General features: G+C 47.4%; 1 protein-coding gene across 9 annotated transcripts in view; it reads right to left on the bottom strand.

The window, feature by feature from the left end:
* SANBR (SANT and BTB domain regulator of CSR) overlaps positions 1-21861 on the bottom strand; it is a 75491-nt gene that overhangs the window by 2569 nt on the left and 51061 nt on the right. For all 9 annotated transcript variants that reach the window (XM_053246925.1, XM_053246953.1, XM_053246934.1 and 6 more), the window contains 4 exons: positions 16901-16929; positions 13584-13657; positions 3782-3870; positions 1541-1632 (listed from right to left, as the gene is read on the bottom strand). In XM_053246925.1, coding sequence (XP_053102900.1) covers positions 1541-1632; positions 3782-3870; positions 13584-13657; positions 16901-16929 — 284 coding nt within the window. The remainder of the gene's footprint in view (positions 1-1540; positions 1633-3781; positions 3871-13583; positions 13658-16900; positions 16930-21861) is intronic.

Raw genomic sequence — 21861 nt, 5'->3', positions numbered from 1 at the left:
TTAAGGGACTACTATTTTATGTTAATTATTGGGTTAAAAAAAATTATAGACATAGCTTTAACTACAATGGTTCAAAAGCCAACGAATCTGAGCTTTGGAAAACAGGTCCCTGCTGAGACCCGGTTGGGGGCAGGGCAGGGGGAGAGGTACAGGGACTGAGATCTTGCCCATTCCTGCAGCAATACATTACTGTTCACAGTAGTGATGTGCACGGACTGGTCCGGAGGCCATTCTACAGGCCTCCAGACCGGTCCGGACATGGGCAGTTTGGGGTTCGGGCAGACTGGGGTGGGGGTTCCTTTAAGGGCAGGGGGAGGGTGTACTTACCCCTCCCACCGCTTTCCCCCCTCCAGCGCATGTATTTTAGCCAGCAATTGGGGCGGCAGGATACCTCCCTGCCACCCCTTCCCCCGCTCGGCAGCAAAAGGATTCAGGGAGCCTTTTGTGCATGTGTGGCACGTCTCTGCAACGCACATGCAGAAGGCTTCCTGAAGCCTTTCGCAGCCAAGCGGGGGAAGGGGCGGCAGGGACTACAATACATGCGCCGGAGGGGGAAAACGGTGGGTGGGGTAAGTACACTCTCCCCCCACCCGAGTGCCGGACCGCAGCTCCACGGCTCAATGCACACCTCTAGTTCACAGAACAGTCCATTTGATTGTTTCAGTGGCTGCATGGAGCAGCTTTATATTGGTGGGACACACACACACACGTATTTGCACATAACCTGTGCAAATTTAAAGCAGCAGGTTTTGTAAGAGGAAGAGCACAAGCTACCATCGATACTCTAATGCTGACGATGGGTGACAGAAATTATAAAATTCCAGAAGGAGAGCTGCATTAGTCCATTGCAGCATATAGAACCCACAAGTTGAGCCCTAAATCAGGGCAGAACTTGGGGAAGAGATACATATAGTTTTTATTGTGCTTAATTGTTTTTAATCGTGCTGTAAACTGCCCTGAGCCATTTTGGAAGGGCAGTATACAAATCAAATCAATCAATAACATGAAAAATGCTATTCACTGTTTTGGGACATGTCAAGACATACAGTAATTATAGGGGAAACTGTTTACCCTTTCCCAGGAGGACTGGAGAGAAGTTTTGATAAGGGCACTGTTAAGACTTCTCTCCCTTGCTCTCTCTTCCCCTGCTATCTGTATATTTAGTTCTCTTAAACATACCCGTCACTAATCCCATACGTGGCAGCTCTCACGAGAGTTTGGAGAGCCACCGGATAGTGACAGGGATGGGTGGGGGGAAGAAAATGGCAGCAGCCAGCCGGTGGGTCCAGGAGTTAATGGCAGCGGAGAAGGCAGGGGCGGCCACGGGCGGGCGGAGAAGGCACGGGTGGCTGTGGCCGGAAGGAGGGCGGCCGGACGAGAAGTGGCCGGAAGGAAAGCCCAGTTGGGGGGAAGAAGCAGCGGGCTGGCTGGCTGGCCAGAAAGCCACAGGCGGTGAGGAGAAAAGACAGCGTTGGGTGGGTCGGTGGGCCGGCCGCACAGATGATCTGCATCCAGCCCAGCTAGTTCAGTAATAGTTTACCTTATACTTTTTTCTGGGATGTTCTGGCGAGTGTTGACTTGCGCAGTTGCCCTGATCTGAGCTTCAAGCCTCGCATAAATTCCAGCAGCAGACTGCAAGCCAAAAGGAGTCAAATCAGGAAACAAAACACGTAACAGAAGGCAAGTGGGAGATACAGTCTTGCTGAGCAAGGTGAGGTGCAGAACAATAATCTGGATAACGGCTGACATACAGGCAGCCACGTCTCATCTCTCAGTTTCTATGGACTTGCTTTAGCGTTTCTATTTTACATCTGCAAATCTGGGACTGAGAAGAATTTAAGATCCTCATGGACCATAAGTAACACATGCTTGGCACCAAGAGTAATGTTTGGGGAGGACTGGAAGATTGAGGGGGCAGCACAGCTATTTAGAAGGCCACACAACCACCAAGTCAACAAGCTGTTACCCAAGAAGGCAGAGGAGGTTACGCTCCTCCTCTCAATCTGCATATGGAATCCCTACTGCCCAATCACAACGGTGCTTCTGCTCTGTTACCTCCAACTGGTTACCCATTATGTGGATGGAGCTTGTCATGTACACCCTTAGCCTTTTATATATACTAGCCAACCCCGCACAGAGGATCTGTGTGCTCTTTGGGGCCGGCGGTTACGTCTCCCCCCCCTCCACTTCTGCCCCAGTCTTTGCTTCCGGACCCAGCCACCTCTCCTCCTTCTGCCCCCTCTTTCTTCCCCCTCCTGGGCCTTGCCTCCGTGGCTGGGCCCGCCACCTCTGGCCTCCATGGCTGGGCTGCCACCGCAGCAACCAATGCTCCTGGGTGCGCCCCAACCAATCAGGTGCCTCCGCTGCCCAGCCAATCAGCTGGGCACCGGGTCGCACATTCCAAGGCACACCCAGGAAAATTAATATAATAGATACTAGCTGATCAGGTGCAGAGCATCTGAGCCCCTAGTTCTCCGTCTCTCCTCCCCATCTTCATCCCCTCCCCCTTCAGCCCCAGTCCGTGCTCCCTCTTCCAGTCCACTTTCCTTCCCTGCCAGCCTAGCGAGCACTTTTCTTCCTTGCCTGCCATCGACAGTGGTTTCCTTCGCTGGCCAGCCTGGCCGATGCTTTCCCTGCCCACTTGCCGCCATTTTTTTGCCCCGTACACGTGGCTATCTGGCAGCTGCAGCTGTTTGCAAACTCTCCCGAGAGCTGTCACACATGGGATTAGCCATGAGAAATAAATATAAAGGAGGATACTAGCTGGACCTGCACAGGGAATTAGTGCACTAAGACTTTGTTGTTCTCGGGGATGGCAGCAGAGGTAGTGAAACCTCCTTCCAGGCCCCATTTGGAACCTCACCTTGAGCCACCTCATGATGGCGGAGAGGATGGGCGGTAATGGGGTGCTGGTGGCGAAGATGGCAGCAAAAGCTCTTTTCGTGGGCTCGCCTGCCACCCAAATGACAGGTCGGGCCATTTCCAGCCCATTTCGAGACTCTCGAAAATGCAGGCCTACAGAAGCAGCTTTCGAAGCTCCCTCCACCACCAGTGCCACGCCCTGTCGTCGCCATCTCTGCCACTATTCCCACTTCGGATGAAGAGTGTACATGTAAGCCCCACCCCCACATTTACATTGGTCGTGGCTGCGGCGGGGCTTGCCACATATGACCTTAATGTATTATATAGATAATGCCAACTTTACAAACTAGGCTCTAGTCTGAATCCACTTTGCCTTGGTCTTTCAGCTCAATATTAAGCTGAAGAGGAATGTGCCCAGGCAGAGGTTCAACAAGTGCAGCTTCCTCAATCACTTGCTACATATGCCTCCAATGAATTTCTGGCCGATGCATCTCTATGAAACACAGCAGTGACCCAGGCAGAGATAGTGATGCAACAGGCAACCTCCTTGGAAGGTTTGTGTCAGGAGAGATTTGAATGATTGAATCCATTCAGAAGATAGACGTGTCACAATCACCCACCTTAAGAGGAACTTATTGGAAGGGTCTCAAGGCTAGAGCAGTGAACTGGGATTCATGCAGGGATGCAGAAGGCAGCATCCTCCTGGTCTGGGCCTTACAGTATCCTATAATTTTGATAGCCATGCTCTCTCGAATGAGGTTAGTCTGCTACACTACAGTTTGGCAGTAACCGAACTAGTCTACAGCTCAGAACAGTACAAGATACCACTGAGTCATGGAAACACTGCAGGGGGCTAATTGCTTCCCTTCCCTGATCCCATCGAGTCATCAACTAGCAGGAACACAGCAACAAAGCTCACTTCTTTGCTTTCTTTTGATTTTGCCCGGTCCAGTTCTCCAAGTCTCATTTTTATTAAGTGTCCAGTTATCTCAGCCATCCTCCGCTGATCTGCAAGAAACACCAAACAGCAGCATTCAGAAGAGGCCATTCTTATAGCAAGCTGGTACCCCTCGTTGCACAACAGGCAGAGAAACAAACTGCTTCTGCCCTACACTTCTGTTAAAAAAATAAAACACTACAGATTATGGCCACATTCATTCTTATGGCATACAGACACACATAGGGCAGATCCATTGACATCCATAAGTATGGGATTATATGCCTGTGCAGGAACCAGCAATGCCGCAGTTTGTTGAGGCATCCAAGCCCCACCCTCCATGCCTACAGCGTGCTATTTAAAGGCGGGCTGGGCACCATGTTCCTCAGTTCTTGGATGACCGCAGTGACGGATGATCATCCGGATAAGCAGGTGAGTATCAATGGAGAAAAGAGGGCATGCGCACAAGTACACACATAGCAGAGCACTACTGCAGAGGGGTGGTCCGGGAGGGTCTTATGGAGGTCGATGGATCTCTTCCAGATCATAAGTTACAGGTGAGCAACCTGTTTATCTGGATTGAGAACCATAGAGATCCATAAGTATGGGTGTTTAGCAAGCTCTCCCTGGAGGAGGGTGCAGTAGTGATTACTGCAACACCCATTTACGAACGCTTCTCCCAAAGCTTACCTCAGCAGCAGAGCACACATCTATGGTGTAATGCTTTATAAAGGGCAACTCTGTGGACCATGTAGCTGCCTTGCAGATGTCCATGAAAGCAACCCCTGAAAGGTGTGAAGCCGATGAAGTATAGGTCCAAGTGGAGTGGGCCTTGATTGCCTCTGGTGGATTCTTGTTTTGCAACTTGTAGGTGAGCAAGATGAGCTCGACCACCCAGTTCGATAGTCCTTGCCTGGATATGCAGGAGCCCCTGGCAGAGCCTTTGTAGGCTATGAACGAACGATTAGAGGATCTGAAGTCCTTTGTTCGAGCTAGGTAGAATAGTAGTGCTCTACGCACATGCGGAGAGTGCATAGTACGTTCTAGAGGGGTGGAGGGATCCCTGAAGAATGTTGGCAGCATGATGTCCTGATTCAGGTGGAAGGTGGACACTATCTTTGGCAGAAAATTGGGGTCCAAACGCATCAGTACCTTGTCTGGATAAATTCTTGTATAGGGAGAATCTATCCTTAAGGCCGTTAGCTCACTTACACGCCTCATGAGTAAGAAGGCTGTCTTTAAGGCCTCAAGTCTGATGGATCAGTAGCCATTGGTTCAAATGGAGCTTGAGTTAATGAAGAGAGCACTAATGAGATGATCCAGGATTCTACTGGGGAACGAATAGGAGGAAACACGTTTGTAAGCCTCTTTAGGAAGGCTTTACTTTCCAGGTGATGGAAGAGAGTCTTACAATCACACTCGGAGTGCTTTGATGAGAGTGCGGCTCAGTGGACTTTCAGGGACACATTAGCCAAACGTCGTGTCTTCAATATAGTTAGATAGAAGAGAACATCTCAGACAGTTGCATGTTTTGGTAGAAATCCATGTTCCCTGGCATAGGTCTTGAATCGGAGCCATTTCCCCAAGTAATTATGCCTAGCAGAGGCTTTCCTATGGTTAAGCAAGATATGCTTCAGAACCAGATTCGCCATGTGGTCTGACAGAATGTAAGCACGTTCGGGTGGAGGATGTGTCCATCATCCTGGGACAGGAGATCTGCACTTGAGGCAGACAATGATAATGATTCTCCGACAGTCTGAGTAGCTGCAGAAACCATGGTTGCCTGGCCACCATGGGTTCACCAGGATGCAAGACGTTGGAGTGTTAGGAGACAAGCCACCACTCGACTTATTAGGGGTCGTGGAGGAAACATGAAAAGTGTTTCTTGAGACCAATCCAGCTGGAAAGCGTCCCTTAGTGACTGCTGGTCGTGTCCCGCCCTTGAGCAGAAGCGGGCATACTTTGTGTTTATCAAAGTCGCAAACAGGTCTATGAACGAGTCTATCCAGTGGTCAAAGAGGGGAACAATGTATTCTGTCTTGAGCTCCCATTCGTATTGTTGGTGTTGCACAAACAAGTGGCTGAGATAGTCCACTAGGACATTTCTCAGGCCCTTGATATGGATGGCCATTGGGAACATTTGATGTCAGATGCACCAGTGCCATAGTTGTACACTGAGGGCACACAAGGTTCAAGATACAGTCCCCCCTTGATGATTGATGTATGCCTGGGCCGTTGTATTGTCCAATTGTACTCTGTATTACCTTTATGCTTTTGTTTTAAATTTTTAATCAGATTTTTAAAATATTTTTCACTTAATATTTTAATTGTGTCTTTCTTACCGTCTTGTGTTTAAATTTTGCTGTAAACCGCCTTGGGATTGTTTTAATGAAAGGCGATATATAAATTTAACAATCAATCAATCAATAGTACTTGGACGACTTTGCCTTGTTTCAGTGGCAAGAAGGCCTGTAGTGCCTGGAAGACAGCTAGTAACTCCAGGAAGTTTTTTAGGCAATTGAGCTTGGTGTGGAGTTCGGGGGAGGTCTTATGGATGTTGATGGATCTCTTCCAGATAATCAGTTACAGGTGAGCAACCTGTTTATCTGGATCGAGATCCGTCGAGATCCATAAGAATGGGTGTCTAGCCAGCTCCCCCAAAGGAGGAGGGTACAGTAGTGGCTATTGTAACACCCTTTTAAGAACACTTCTCCCGAAGTTAGTCTCTGCAGCAGAGCATACATCCAGTGTGTAATGCTTCACAAAGGTTATCTCCGTGGACCATGTAGCTGCTTTGCAAATGTTCTTGAAAGATATCCCTGAAAGGTGTGCGGCCAAGGAAGCATAGGCACGGGTTGAATGGGCCTTGATAGCTTCAGGGGGCGTTTTGCCCTGTAAGTGATAGGTAAATTTGATGAGATCGACCAGCCATGAGGATAATCTCTGCCTGGTGATGTTGGTGCCTTTCTTTGAGCCCTTATAAGCCATGAAAAAGCGAGAAGATGTGCAAAAGTCTTTGGTTCTGTTCAGGTAGTATAGTAACGCCCTGCGAATGTCTAGTGAGTGCATAGATTGCTCCAATGCGGTTGAAAGGTTGCTGAAGAACGTGGGGAGGACTACAGTGGGTATAGGAAAGAATCACCCTCTTGGATAGACCTTAAATTCTGGTTCCCTTACATCCTGAAATGAAAACACAAAGAAAATTCCCTTCACCAGCTGTACTTATCCAATGCAACCTATAACATCCAACTGAAAAACATCACAAAATGCGTATGCTACTGCTCGAGGGCGGGACACGATCCTCAGTCCCTGGGGGATGGTGGACTGCTATCCTCCTTGGATCCGGTCGGCCCTCCAAACTGGATAGAAGAGCAAGGAGGAAATTGGTAAGAGAGGTTACCAAGAGGCCAATGGCCACTCTGAAGGAGTTAAAGGACTTCATGGCAAAGAGTGGTTGTTCTGTGCATGTGACAACAATTTCACGAGCGCTCCACAGATGTGGCTTGTTCGGGAGGGTCGCAAGGAGAAAGCCACTTCTCAAGAAAGGCCACATTAAAGCTCATTTGAGCTTTGCCAGAAGGCACCTTGAAGGTTCTGATGCCAAATGGAAAAAGGTCTTATGGTCAGATGAGACCAAGATTGAACTATTTGGCCTCAACACCAAACAGTACACCTGGCGTAAATCCAACGCAGCTCACCATCCACAACACACCATACCTACAGTGAAGCATGGAGGTGGCAGCATCCTGTTGTGGGGGTGTTTCTCTGCCTCAGGGACTGGGGCTCTCGTTAGGGTAGAAGGAAAAATGGATGGGGCAAAATACCGTCAGATTCTGGAAGAAAACCTGCTACCCTCTGCCAGACAGTTGAGGATGGGCAGAAGATTCACCTTTCAACATGAAAACGATCCGAAGCACACAGCAAAATTGACCACACAGTGGCTGAAGGAGAAAAAAGTGAACGTCCTCATGTGGCCCAGTCAGAGCCCAGACCTAAATCCCATAGAAAATCTGTGGGGAGATTTGAAGATAGCAGTCCACCAACACCTACCATCCAATGTGACCGAACTTGAACAGTTCTGTATGGAGGAATGGGCAAACATTGCTCCGTCTAGATGTGGAAGGTTGATAGAGAAGTATCCCAACAGACTCAAGGCTGTTATTAAAGCAAAAGGTGGTTCAAACAGAATATTGACATGGGGGGGGGGTGATCCTTTTTCAATCTCAGTAATTCTTGTTTTTTGTTTCTGACACTTTTTCTGGACTGTAATTGTGATGTTTTTCAGTTGGATGTTATAGGTTGCATTGGATAAGTACAGCTGGTGAAGGGAATTTTCTTTGTGTTTTCATTTCAGGATGTAAGGGAACCAGAATTTAAGGTCTATCAAAGGGGGTGATTCTTTACTATACCCACTTATATCCTGGTTCAGATGGAAGTCCGAAACAACTTTGTGTAAGAAGTCGTGGTCCAGATGCATCAAGACCTTTTCTGGAAAGAATCTAGTGAAGGGCAGATCCACTCTCAGCGCAGTCAGTTCACCAATCCGCTGCACTGTTGTTATGGCAACCAAGAATGCAGTCTTCAAGGAAACGAGCTTCAGGGGTGCAGAGGTCATGGGCTCGAAAGGAGCCTGAGTTAGCGATGAGAGAACCAGGGAAATGCTCCAAGGTTGGACTGGAGCTTGAATGGGTGGATCTATATTAGAGAGCTCCTTTAGGAAGGCCTTACTTTGTGGATGTGAGAACAAGGTCTTCCCTTCCAAGCCAGGATGTTCAGAGGAAAGTGCTGCCAGGTGGACTTTCAAGGAGACGTTCGCCAGGCCTTGAGACTTCAAGGTGGTCAGATAAAGAACATCCCATATAGAACTGCGCATGGGGAGGAAACCATATGATCTTGCATAAATCTTGAATCTGCACCATTTGCTAGAGTACTTGCGTCTGGTGGAAGATTTGCACTAATTGAGCAGGATACAGTCTAACATCCGATTAGCCAGGCGGTGAGACAGAGAATCTGCACGTCTGGGTTGAAGACTACTCCGCTGTCTTGGGATAGGAGGTCCAGTACTTGAGGGAGATGAAGAAAACGACTCCATGATAGTTTGAGTACTTGAGGAAACCATGGCTGGCGGGGTCACCAAGGTGTTATCAGAATCCCTGAAGTAGGTGAGGCCAGTAGCTGGGCAAACACCTGTTTGATTATCGGATGTGAAGGGAACATGTAAGGTATCTCCCGGGACCAATCCAGTTGGAAAGCATCCCCCAGGGACTGAGGATCGTGTCCCGCCCTCGAGCAGTAGCATACGCATTTCGTATTCAAGGCAGACACAAAGACGTCTCTGGTCGGCTGAGCCCAGCGGTCGAAGAGGGGAGCTATACAGTTCTCTTTGAGGGACCATTCGTGATGACGTTCCAGCAAAAATGCGTGACTGAGATCGTCGGCCAGGACGTTGTCCAATGGTTGATGTGTATTGCCATGGGTGTGACTTGATGCCAGATACACCAGTGCTACAGTTGAACACCTAGGGCACACAAGCTTCGAGACACAGTCCCCCCCTTGGCGATTGATGTATGCTAGGGCTGTTGTATTGGCGAGTTGCACTTGTACCTCTTGGTTCTGGACAAGGGGTAGAAAAGCTTGCAGTGCTTGGAAGGCTGCCAGTAATTCTAGAAAATTGATATGAAGCTGGGACTGTGTCTGAGACCACTTCCCTTGCGTTCAATGACCTCTGCAGTGAGCACCCCAACCGAGAAGGGATGCGTCGGTTGTCAGCCAAACTACAGGAGATGGAGCCTTGAAGGGAACCCCACTCAGAAGGTTTCTCAGGGTTGACCACCAGGTAAGCAATCTCAGGATTTGTAGAGGCAGCTCTAAGCATTTCCCTTGGTCATCCCGGTTGGGATGGTAGATGGAGAGGAACCACAGCTGAAGTTTTTGCATCTTCAGGCGAGTGTAAGGAACCACTGCTGCGCATGATGCCATCAGACCAAGAAGCCGTTGTATGAGTCGTGCTGGTTGCCTGGATTGTTGTTGGAAGAGATGGACTAGATTCTGGATGCAGTCGAACCTGTCCCTTGGCAAGTATGCTTTTTGCGCTATCATGTCCAAGACCGCACCAATGAAGGTGATCCTTTGGTGTGGCTCCAGGTGCGACTTCTTCCAGTTTACTTTGATTCCAAGTTCCTGGAGAAGTGATAATACACACTGAATTCGCGAAAGTAACTCTTTTTTGCTGCTGGCTGCCAGTCGTCCAAATACGAGTAAACCCCCCGGGTCCTGAGATGTGCAATCACTGGGGCCATACATTTGGTGAAGACCCGGGGGGAGGTGCACAGTCCGAATGGCAATACTGTGTATTGGTACACTTGATCTCCCACAGTGAATCAGATGTTTTCTGTGGTGTTCTCCGATGCTGATGTGAAAGCAGGCGTCTTTCAGATCCAGAGTTGCAAGCCATTGTTCACCTTGGAGCAGCGGAAGTATCTCTTGCAACTCCATCATTCAAAATTGCCTTACTTTGATCAGCTTGTTTAGGTGACAGAGATCCATGATGGGACAGACCCCCCATCCTTTTTTGGAATTTGAAAGTAGCGGAAGTAGAATCCCTCCCGCCTGCTCATCCACGGAACCTGGATGACTGCACCCTTCTCCAATAACTCACGTACCTCTTCCTGTAAGGTTTCTGAGGGTGGAGTAATCCTCAAATAACGAGGAGCGGTCTTGAACTCTATAGCGTAACCCGACGAAATGATTTTCAAGACCCAGTGGTCTGATGTTATGTGGTGCCATGCAGGGGCATGGCTTGCCAGCTTGATGTTGTTGCTTGGCGGTGGTGGTGGTAAGGCCCCTGAATCTCAAAGACGCTTTTGGGATTCAGGTTGCTTAGATCTCTGAGACTGAGAGGACTTGTTTTTGCATTGATAGGGACGCTTAATGTAAGAGGAGTATGGTCTCCTGAAGTCTCGACGGTCTTGTTGGCAGAACGAAGTCCGATATTTTCCCAAGACAGACCAATACTTTGGATTGTAGGTTGAAGTGGAAGCTTGAGCTGTAAATGTCTTGGCAGTAATTTTTGACTTTTTAAGCTGTTCCATAGTTGAGTCTGTGGATTCACAGAAAAGTCCGGTGCCATCAAATGCCAGTCCTTCGATTTTCTCTTTCATGTCCACCTGGAGGCTGATAGAACGCAACCAGGCATGCCTGCGGAGTGTAACAGCTGCAGTCAAGGAGCGAGACTCTGATTCTGCGAGGTGTTTAGCAATGCTCAGCTGTTGTCGCATTAATTCTGCCGACCTCTCAAGAGTCTGTTGGTACTTTTTCTTGAACTCTTCTGGGGATAAAGAGTCAAGCTCATTCTGCAGGGTTTCCCAAATGCTGTGGCAATATTTTGCTGTACGGGCGGCATAGTTTGCAACCTTGATGGACAGGCATGAAGTAGAATAAATCTTCCTGCCCAGTAAGTCTAGTTTGCGGCCTTCCTTCTCAGGAAGTGTTGAGTAACACTTTCCCGTCTTTGAGGAGGCTACACAATCTACCACAAGGGAATTAGGTGCAGGGTGTTTTAAAAGATAAGTGTTATCTTTTTCTTGTGTACGGTACAAGCTCTCCAACCTCTTGCTCATCGGTGTCGAGGTGTGTAGTACTTCCCATTGTGCGCATTTGGCTGCCCTAGTAATGACCGGAAGCATGGGTAAGGCCACAGGTTGGGTAGACTGTGTCTGTAACATGAAGTTGTACACCGGATCATCAATTGTAGACAAGTGTGATCGAATGCCCAGGCCAAGAGCCTCTGCCATGGCACAAATGTGCTTGTGATCAGATTTCATCTCCTTATTAGGAGATATGTATGTTGCAGGAGGTACATCCACTGGTGGGTCTACAAGGGAATCTCTATCTTCTGGATCCGACTCGAAGTCAGAGGATTCATAATGCTCCGATTTGGATGCCACCGGCAAAGAGAGCAGAACCGTTTGCATTTCTGTGGTGACGTTCCGTGGGGAGAGTGGAGAGCACGTTTGTGTGCCCATGGAGCACACTTGTGGTACTATGGTTTGGGTACATTGCTGATCCGTTTGTATCCGTGGGGTATGAGATGCTTTAGTCACGTAGGGTGGAATCCTCAAAGGTCACTGAGGCAGTGTCGAGACTGTCAGTGTTGAGGGTAGAGGGGTATATGGCCTCCATGCCCTTGTTGATTCATCAGAATATGCGACACCTGGGGAACAGGTCTCCATTCCACTAGTTCCAGGATCCGTGGCTGGAGTCTGATGCATGAAGCCACAAGTGTGCCAAGTCGAGGAGTCATGTAGGTGGAGAGCTGATAAGGTGTTCCCCGATGGAACCACTGTAGCGTGTGCCTCAACAGTTGATGGTGGAAAACCTTTAAAGGTAGATGTCGATGGGGTGCTCAAGGTAGAGTCCAGCATCGAGAGTAACGTCTGTGTGGTCGAAGGATCTAATGCAGCCGTCGCGTTGGTTTGAGTCTCATCGTCATTGACGGTTGGTAATGGGGTCGGACAACTAGGCGACACCCTTGTCGAAATTGAAACCATAGGAGTATGAAGAGTCGACACCGGCTGTGTAGTACTTCTGGGTCTCGGTGACGTTGGAGCCGAAGAAGAGACCAGCATCCTTGCAGGAGACAGGGATCTGGCTCTCGATGTCGAAGACAACGGTGCCGGAGGTGGATGTTGGGCCGTTGTAGACACCGAAGTCCTGCGCGCCGGCTCCAATATTGGGGAGCGGCATAGAGCCGAGGGCGAATGTGAGGCTGACAGTGGAGATGGGGTACGTGTTAGATCGATTGTCTTCTGGCGTTTTGATGGAGGTGGAGACACAGGTGATGAGGCACAGTGCTTAGATTGTTTCGAAGAAGGTGAAGACGCAGGAGAAACGGCACGGTGCTTGGAAAACTTTGATGTCGAGAGACTGTTTGGATGTCAAGGCTGAGTGTGTAAGCTTCGACGGTCTATGAGCGGATTTTGACGCTGAAGTTGGTGTTGCAGAAATAGTGTGCGCTGTCGATGCTGAAGCGGAGCGGTGTGATGCTGGGTGGGCCGGCGTCGACACTGGGGCCGATTTGGTGGACTTCGAACGATGGGGCGTTGATATCGAGAGAGGTGCTGATGCCGACTTCGCAGGCAATTTTGACCTCAAAGCCAACGAATGCGGCTCGGCCGGTGTCGAAGGACTTAAGACGTTGTCATAAATGGCAGCCCTCAGACGAAGCGCTCTATTCTTGTGCGTTTGCTTCGAAAATGACAAACATATCCGACAGGTTGAGACATTGTGCTCTTCTCCCAGACATAGTAAGCACAAGTCATGTAAGTCCTTTGAGGGGAGCTTGGCTTTACAGCCGTCACACCTTTTAAAGGACTTTTTTCCTCAGTCATGATGGGGCGCGCAATCGGGTGGTCAGGGGCGTTCAGAGTCAGAAAAGCCAGTCAAGTTTGTCAGCCAACAACGTGGTCAATTTACCGAATCATAGATCGTCAGCCAGTCCAAGGTCATACATGGAATAATTAAAGTTGTGTTTTTTTAATTATTATTTAAGAAACAGATGAACTCACAGAGGAACTTAACTGACAGGAGGCGGCAGACCAAAGTCTAAACGCTATGGCGGTCGGAAAGAACTGAGGAAGATGGCGCCCAGCCTGCCCTTAAATAGCATGGAATCAGTCCTGTCACAAGCAACTGAGCCTCTTGCCCATCTACACAGCCATGGAATACAGCTTTATCTCTCTCAATTACATCACACAGGTCAGGCAATCTATCTACAGCATCTTACCTTCTTCTCTTTGAGTATCTTGGTTGAACCTCAGTGATCTGGAAGCATCCCACTTATTCTGCTGCATGCTCACACTAAATAAGCAGAGAAGCCACAAGAAACATGCAGAAAAAAATGGTCATTTATTTTTGTGAAACGTCACTGCACTTATCTTGTATACAATTTAAGTAAGTTTTACATAGATTTGTCAGATTGTTTGTCTTGCAATTCAATACTATTTGTGTTGTATATTGAGTTCCAGTGCATTGACCTTTTGTACCGACTATCCTAATGACCACTAGGGGCATTGGGAATAGAGGTAGTTAGTGGGGTCTACTTACCTGTCTCTGCTTGCCTTTACTCTATGACCCCTGCCTTGACTTCTCAGGTACTTCCTGTTGTGAGTCTTCTTCCTTTCCTCCTAGAGAGAAGATGGCCTTTCCAGCCCTAGAGATTGAGCTTGAGATTTTCTACAAGCAAAACATGTGCTCCCCTACTAAGCTACAGCCCTTCCGCAAAGAACAGATATGCTTATCAGGATTTATAAAATAGTAAAGGAAAGGAAAGATTGTCCCGTCAAGTCAGTGTCGACTCCAGGTGACCACAGAGCCATGTGGTTTTCTTGGTAGAATACAGGAGTGGTTTACCATTGCCTTCTCCCGTGCAGTATGAGATGATGCCTTTCAGCACCTTCCTATATTGCTGCTGCCCGATATAGGAGTTTCCCATATTTCGGGAAACACACCAGTGGGGATTCGAACCAACAGCCTCCTGCTCTGTAGGCAGGTTGCTTCCCTGCAGCGCCATTAGGTGGCATTTATAAAATAGTACCACAGAAAGTTTTCTCCCCTATATCTGTCATTATCGCCAAAACAGACCCCGAATTGTTTCCTCTCCACATTCTATCTGTGCAGTCCAAATTCTATCCAAATTCTCCACATTCTATCCAATCCAAACAAGGACCTGTAGCCAGTTGTTCTTAAATTGTTACTTTATCGTTCTGTATCCTTTATTTCAAAAGTATCTGAAAGTATTTAAAATCGAGAGACACATTTCTGACTGAAGAAGCATTCAAAACGTTGCATAAGCACTGCAAATCAGTTATCTATTTTAGCATTCCAATAATTGTGTCATTACTCAGGTTATTTTACATTGTTCAGCTATTTGTCTGCTTCAGCATTCTGATTATTGTGTTATCACCCACTGGGTTACTTTACATTTTATGTATATATTCTCTCACAACTGATATTACAGCCAGCCCTTGCCAACCACGGTTTTACCAACTGCGGTTTTGAGTATATGTGAATGGGAAATTGTGACAGGTCTTGCCAACTGCAACTCGAATATCTGCAGCTGGCTAGGTTTTTTAGTTATTTGGGGGGGGGGGTTCTGCAATTTTGTAGGGTTCAGAGGTTCAATCTGTTCATTTTTTTTGGTGACCCTTGCTGACCCTTGCCAATTTAAAATGTCTTTGAGTGATTTTGGGGGGTTCAAAAATTTTCCAGAGGTTTGGTCTGCTCATTCTTCTTGGTGACTCTTGGAGATACTACAGGAATTTCTAGCAATTTTTCCCCTTTTTTCTCCTTTGTTTTAGGTCTTTTGGGGGTCATGATTCCCCTAACTTCATTTCCCATAGACTTTAATGCCTCGCCAATCACAAATTTGCCAACAGTGAGGTTTTGCCAGAACTGAACCCTAGTGCTCCACAACAGCCAGAATCTTCTAAGAATGTTTAAGACTTCCTTGTTTAGGGCAAGAGGGGAAAGTAGAGAAGTGATCTTAATCTGTTGGAACTGGATAGTGGTTTTCATTATGATGTACTTAAAAACTTTAAGAGTTCTTTTTATGCCATTAACTTTATAACGTTTCTCTGAAAAAAACATTTTATTGTAATAAACTTGATAAACATGCACTGTATGTATTGAATGATTTTCAGTTCAGTAGTTCTGGGAGGATAAGGGAAGAAGGGAGAATAACTACAATCAATAAATAAATGAAATCAATATGAACACACTAGCCACTAGTTATACCAGAAACAAACAAGGGAAACTAATCAACATCATGTTACATGAAAAAGTCTAGAAAAGCTTTCAAGAGGCTTTCAAATTTGTCTATTTCACATTTCTAAAAGAACATATTTTCAATGGCTGCCAAATCAAAAACTCAACACTTGTGTCTTAACCAATGTTAAAAATTGGCTCCCGAGGGATAGGACAGAATCTAAATTAATACATCTTAAGAAGCAGCCCTGAGGTTTCAGGTGTGGTGCAATTGTTTGAAAGAATGACCTATTACAGTGTGGAGTCCAACTTCTTGACCTGGGTGCTTCTCAGATTACAAAAATAGTGGTAAAATACTTCGGCTTGGCAGTATTATATTGAAAATGATCCCCAGAACCTCAAACTTCTACAATGGAAAAATACAGCTACGTTTTTGCGACATACATGCAACGTTGTAGCACTATAACACAAAGATAAAATCCGAAAATGTATCAGAAATGTGAATAGCACCTTCAGCTAAGGGACTGTGGTGTCACAACAAAGAAAGTACGGAAGCACACTTAGCAGATCTGTAGTGATAGTGTTGTAGGGTTTAATCTGGAAAGTGCCCTGGCACCCAGCCGAAACCCAATCACTTAAAAACAAGATCACACAGGAAAAAATCCAGCGCCTGGAGATTCTAGATATGAATATTAAATTTGTGCATTTCCAAAGTCAAAATCTGAAATTATCTTTAAACATTTTGTGGTTGAGATTCAGATTTTTGATTATGGCACTCAATGCATTAATGCATACATCCTTCTACTAAAATCTGAATGTTCTCTAAAATTAGACTATCCATTCTAAGTTCTGAAATAAGAATTTGCATTCCACTTATAGTTTTTGCAAGTCTGAAAACTCTGTTAACCACCGAAGAACAGCTGGATGAGGCCATGTAGTCCAGCATCCCATTTCTAACTAAGGCCAACTACATGCCTCCAGAAACCTCATGTACACAAAAGCAACAACTCTTCCCAGCATTCAGTGTTCAGAGGTGCCTTACCTCTGAACAAGGAGGTTCGACTTTATTACAGTTATATCCCATCCTTCTTCCATCACAAGGCTAAAGGAGGCTTACTTGGGATGCCCAGGTGGTCCCCCATCCAGATACTAACCAGACCTAGACCTGTTTAGCTTCAACAAGGTGGTGTATTATGTGCCCTCAAACCATACCCTAGGAATTTTGCTATCATGGTTAACTAGTAGACATGAAATCATTAAGGCCACTCAAGACGTTCTAAATTCACTTTGCTCTCATCCTCGTATTTCCACAAATATTTAGAAAGAGAAAATACTCACACAAAAGGAGATGAATCTCGAGAGTTCGACTGTGAAAAGAAATGACACAGAATGGGGCAAAAATGGTTTTGTTTTGTTTAAGTCTTCAATTAAGTCTACTTGCTCACAACTTGCAGCCTGCAAGACCACATAGGGTTCTTTGTGATGTAAGATGCTTCCAGAGCCAAATGCTCCCCCATCCCTGATGAAGGTGCATTGACTAACAGAAGCTCACTTTGCTTTCTTTAGCTTTTGCCTGGTCCAGTTCTTCCAGAGAACACAAAACAAAACAAGACTGTGCAGCAGTCACACAGCCAGATTTGGTATCTTATACAATAAAAATTAATGTTAGGGAAGATAAAGGCTATAATCCCATGCATACTTACTGAGAGTAAGTCCCCTGGCACCAGATTGGAAAAACAGGTTGCTTACCTGTAACAGATGATCTGGAGGTGATCCGTTGTATTCATAAAGAATGGGTTCTGCGCCTGCGCAGGGACCTCGCGGACCGACTGACTAGCTCCTCGCGACGCCTCCAACCGCCCTGCACGTGATCGTGTCCATACTTTAATAGGCGGTTGGGGCGTGTCTTCCTCAGTTTCTGCAGACCGCCAGACACCGTCGTGCATACTGATGATCCTTCTTGAAACTTCAATTTCACCGCCTTGATGTTGCGGGGAGGCTGGGTGGGTATTATGAATACAACGGATCACCTCCAGATCATCTGTTACAGGTAAGCAACCTGTTTATCTGGATCGTGATCCGTTGCATTAATAAAGAATGGGTGATTAGCCAGCTTCCCGCTTTGGCGGCGGGTCATCAAGGCAGCACCCTCTTCAGGATACTCCGACCAAACTCTGCATCTTTCGCTTGCCGTATGTCCAAAGCATAATGCTTCACAAAAGGATGACATGAGGCCCATGTGGCTGCCCTACAGATCTCCGGCAGTGGCACACCTGCCAAATTTGCTGCTGATGCTGCATAAGCCCTCGTCGAATGCGCTTTAATAGAACTTGGGGGTGTCACACCCTGAGCATTATATGCCAGCCGCACGGCACGTACAATCCACTGCGCGAGCCGCTGACGCGTCACTGATAAGCCTTTAGGCTTGCCACGGTAAAGTACAAACAACTTGTTCGTTCTCCTTATGGACCTAGTGGCGTGCAGATAATACAGCAAGGAACGTCTTACATCTAGCGTATGCATCTTGATTTCCAACTGCGTCTGTGGGCTTTGGAAGAACACGGGAAGCACGATATCCTCATTGATATGAAACTCCGACACTATTTTGGGCCTGAACCTAGGATCCAGGCGCATCACTACTTTCCCTGGGTAAATTTGGGTGTAGGGCCGATCAGCCCGTATCGCAGCCAATTCGCCCACCCTACGTGCTGACGTCATTGCTATTAAGAATACAGTCTTTAAAGTCAGCATGCCCAAGGGCTGCACCCATTGCTCGTTTTCTCCAAAGAAAGAAATTATTGCTCGTTTCTCCAGCAGTACCTGCACTTCGTCCTGAAGTGCCAGTGTTGACCTGGTGTATTTCACACCCTGGAAAGGTGGCAAATTCTTGAACTCTATTGCATAGCCATAAGTTATAATTTTCAGCACCCACTGATCTGATGTTATGTTGTGCCACGCATTGGCGTGGCGTGCCAATTTGATGGATACATTGGCTAACGCGAGGCTGTTCTCGGGAGCCTCGGGTACTCTGGCTAATGCGAGGCTGGTGTTGGAGGCCTTTGGTATTGTAGTTGGTGTCGATGTGCGGTGTTGCAGTGGATGGACCTTCACTTCAAAGAGACTGCTTTGATTGGTCTTTAGCAGCCCTCTGGCCTTTAGGTTTCTGATAATAGGGCCTATTCCTTTGATAAGGCTTGTTTTGTCTCCTGTAGTCTCTTCGATCCTGTTTATTAGAATACCTATTTCACGAATGCCCTCGTCGAATGCGCTTTAATAGAACTTGGGGGTGTCACACCCTGAGCATTATATGCCAGCCGCACGGCACGTACAATCCACTGCGCGAGCCGCTGACGCGTCACTGATAAGCCTTTAGGCTTGCCACGGTAAAGTACAAACAACTTGTTCGTTCTCCTTATGGACCTAGTGGCGTGCAGATAATACAGCAAGGAACGTCTTACATCTAGTGTATGCATCTTGATTTCCAACTGCGTCTGTGGGCTTTGGAAGAACACGGGAAGCACGATATCCTCATTGATATGAAACTCCGACACTATTTTGGGCCTGAACCTAGGATCCAGGCGCATCACTACTTTCCCTGGGTAAATTTGGGTGTAGGGCCGATCAGCCCGTATCGCAGCCAATTCGCCCACCCTACGTGCTGACGTCATTGCTATTAAGAATACAGTCTTTAAAGTCAGCATGCCCAAGGGCGCAGCCCCCAAAGGTTCAAACGGTGCTTCCGTCAATGCATTCAAAACTAAAGTTAAGTTCCATTGCTGAACGGGACGCCGAACAGGTGGGTACATGTTATTAACCCCTTTTAGGAATTTCTTAATCTTGGGGTGTGAAAACACAGTCTTTCCATCCCAGCCACCATGCCCGGCAGATATAGCCGCCAGGTGCACCCGAAGTGACGAGTTTGCCAAGCCGGACATTTTCAAGGTCGTCATATACAGCAACACCTGCATGATAGTCGCCCGTTTAGGGAAGAATCCTTTCCTTCCCGCATAGCTGCGAAATCTCTTCCATTTACTATTGTAATTACGCCGAGTTGAAAGCCTCCTACTATTAAGTAGGATCCTTTTCATTAACCTATCAGCCACGCTGTCAGCTTCAGCGTGTGTAGTTGTGGGTGTAAGATCATCCCCCTTTCTCGACTTAGCAAGTCCGGGTAAACGGGAAATTGGTGATACCGGCCCTTCGACAGCTTCAGCAGAAGAGCGAACCACGGTTGTCTGGGCCACCATGGAGCCACCAGAACCCCCTGCGTCTCGTCTCTGAGAATTTGCGCTAATACCCTGGGGACCAGCGGTTGTGAGGGGAACAGGTAATATAGGCCCTCCCTCCAGAGAAGCTGGAACGCATCTCCCAGTGAGTGTTTGCCATGTCCTGCACGAGAGCAATAACTCTGACATTTTTTGTTCGCAGCAGTGGCAAACAAATCTATTTGAGGCGTACCCCACTTCTTGAACAGCGGCCGAAGGTAACACTCGCTCAATTCCCATTCGTGCTGCTGGTTCAGCTGAAACGATCTGCTCAGCATGTCCGCCTGAACATTGTCCTCCCCTTTGATGTGCAACGCCATAGGGCGTATGGAGTTCGCAATACACCAGGTCCACAGACGCTGGCTCAAATGACACAGGGTTCGGGACACCGTTCCACCTTGTTTGTTGAGGTAAGCTATGGCGGTTGTGTTGTCTAGGTTCACTTGTACAACCCTTCCCTGCAACTGGGGGCGGAAAGCCTTCAACGCCAAAAACACCGCTAAAAGCTCCAGATAATTTATGTGCTTCAGTTTTTGCTGTGGAGTCCACCGACCCTGTACTTGACAATGACCACAATGTGCTCCCCAACCCCATAGGGAGGCGTCCGTTGTCACCCAAAGGGATGGTGTCCAGGGTCGGAACTCCCTTCCTGAGAGTAGATTGTCTCGTTGAATCCACCACCGTAGTGACCTCAGGACACTGACAGGGATGAGTAACATCTTTTTCTGGTTGTCCACATTCGGACGGAATTTGCGGAGGTACCACAACTGAAGGTCGCGCATATTTAGACGGGTGTAAGCTACAGTAGAGTTGCAGGATGCCATTAGCCCCAGAAGCCTCTGGACGGCCTCCGCTGGTTGACGTGGCAACTTCTCGAACAGAAGCACTAAATCCCTTATCTGTTCGTACCGTGACTCCGGCAGAAAAGCCCGCTTCTTCGCCAAATCCAGTATCAAGCCTATAAAGTTCACTTGCCTTTGGGGGTCTAATTTGGATTTCTTCCAATTCACATTGATTCCCAACTGTTGAAGCAGTTGCAAGACCAATCGTGTCTGAGAAAGTAACCCTTCTCTGTCTGCGCTCACCATAAGCCAGTCGTCGAGGTAAGGGTACAGCCTTAGGCCCTCTGTTCTTAAGAACGCTACGACTGTTGCCATCACCTTTGTGAACACACGCGGGGCTGTTGAGAGCCCGAATGGCAAAACTGTGTACTGGTACGCTGTATCGCCTACTGTGAAACGAAGGAACCTTCTGTGATTCTCGCGAATCCCTATGTGAAAATAGGCATCCTTCAAATCCAAGGTGATTGCCCATTCTTCTTTTAGTAAGAGATGCAGAATGCCCTGTAAAGTGACCATTCTGAACTTCCTCGTCTCTATATAACAGTTCAGCTCTCTTAAATCCATTATTGCCCTTATTCCCCCATCCTTCTTGGGGATCTGAAAATATCTGGAGTAAAACCCCCTCAGTCTGTCCATCCACGGCACACGCATTATTGCTCGTTTCTCCAGCAGTACCTGCACTTCGTCCTGAAGTGCCAGTGTTGACCTGGTGTATTTCACACCCTGGAAAGGTGGCAAATTCTTGAACTCTATTGCATAGCCATAAGTTATAATTTTCAGCACCCACTGATCTGATGTTATGTTGTGCCACGCATTGGCGTGGCGTGCCAATTTGATGGATACATTGGCTAACGCGAGGCTGTTCTCGGGAGCCTCGGGTACTCTGGCTAATGCGAGGCTGGTGTTGGAGGCCTTTGGTATTGTAGTTGGTGTCGATGTGCGGTGTTGCAGTGGATGGACCTTCACTTCAAAGAGACTGCTTTGATTGGTCTTTAGCAGCCCTCTTGGCCTTTAGGTTTCTGATAATAGGGCCTATTCCTTTGATAAGGCTTGTTTTGTCTCCTGTAGTCTCTTCGATCCTGTTTATTAGAATACCTATTTTGCTGTCTTCCGTAGGGGCGACTACGAGACTGCTGACTAGCTGAAGAAGTGGATGTCATGAACGTTTTTGCCGTGACCTTCATCTTTTTCC

The sequence above is a fragment of the Hemicordylus capensis genome, chromosome 1, assembly GCF_027244095.1.
Source record: "Hemicordylus capensis ecotype Gifberg chromosome 1, rHemCap1.1.pri, whole genome shotgun sequence".
NCBI lineage: Eukaryota > Metazoa > Chordata > Lepidosauria > Squamata > Cordylidae > Hemicordylus > Hemicordylus capensis.
The sequence above is the reverse complement of the archived record's forward strand: the minus strand, read 5'-3'. Positions and strand labels throughout refer to the sequence as shown.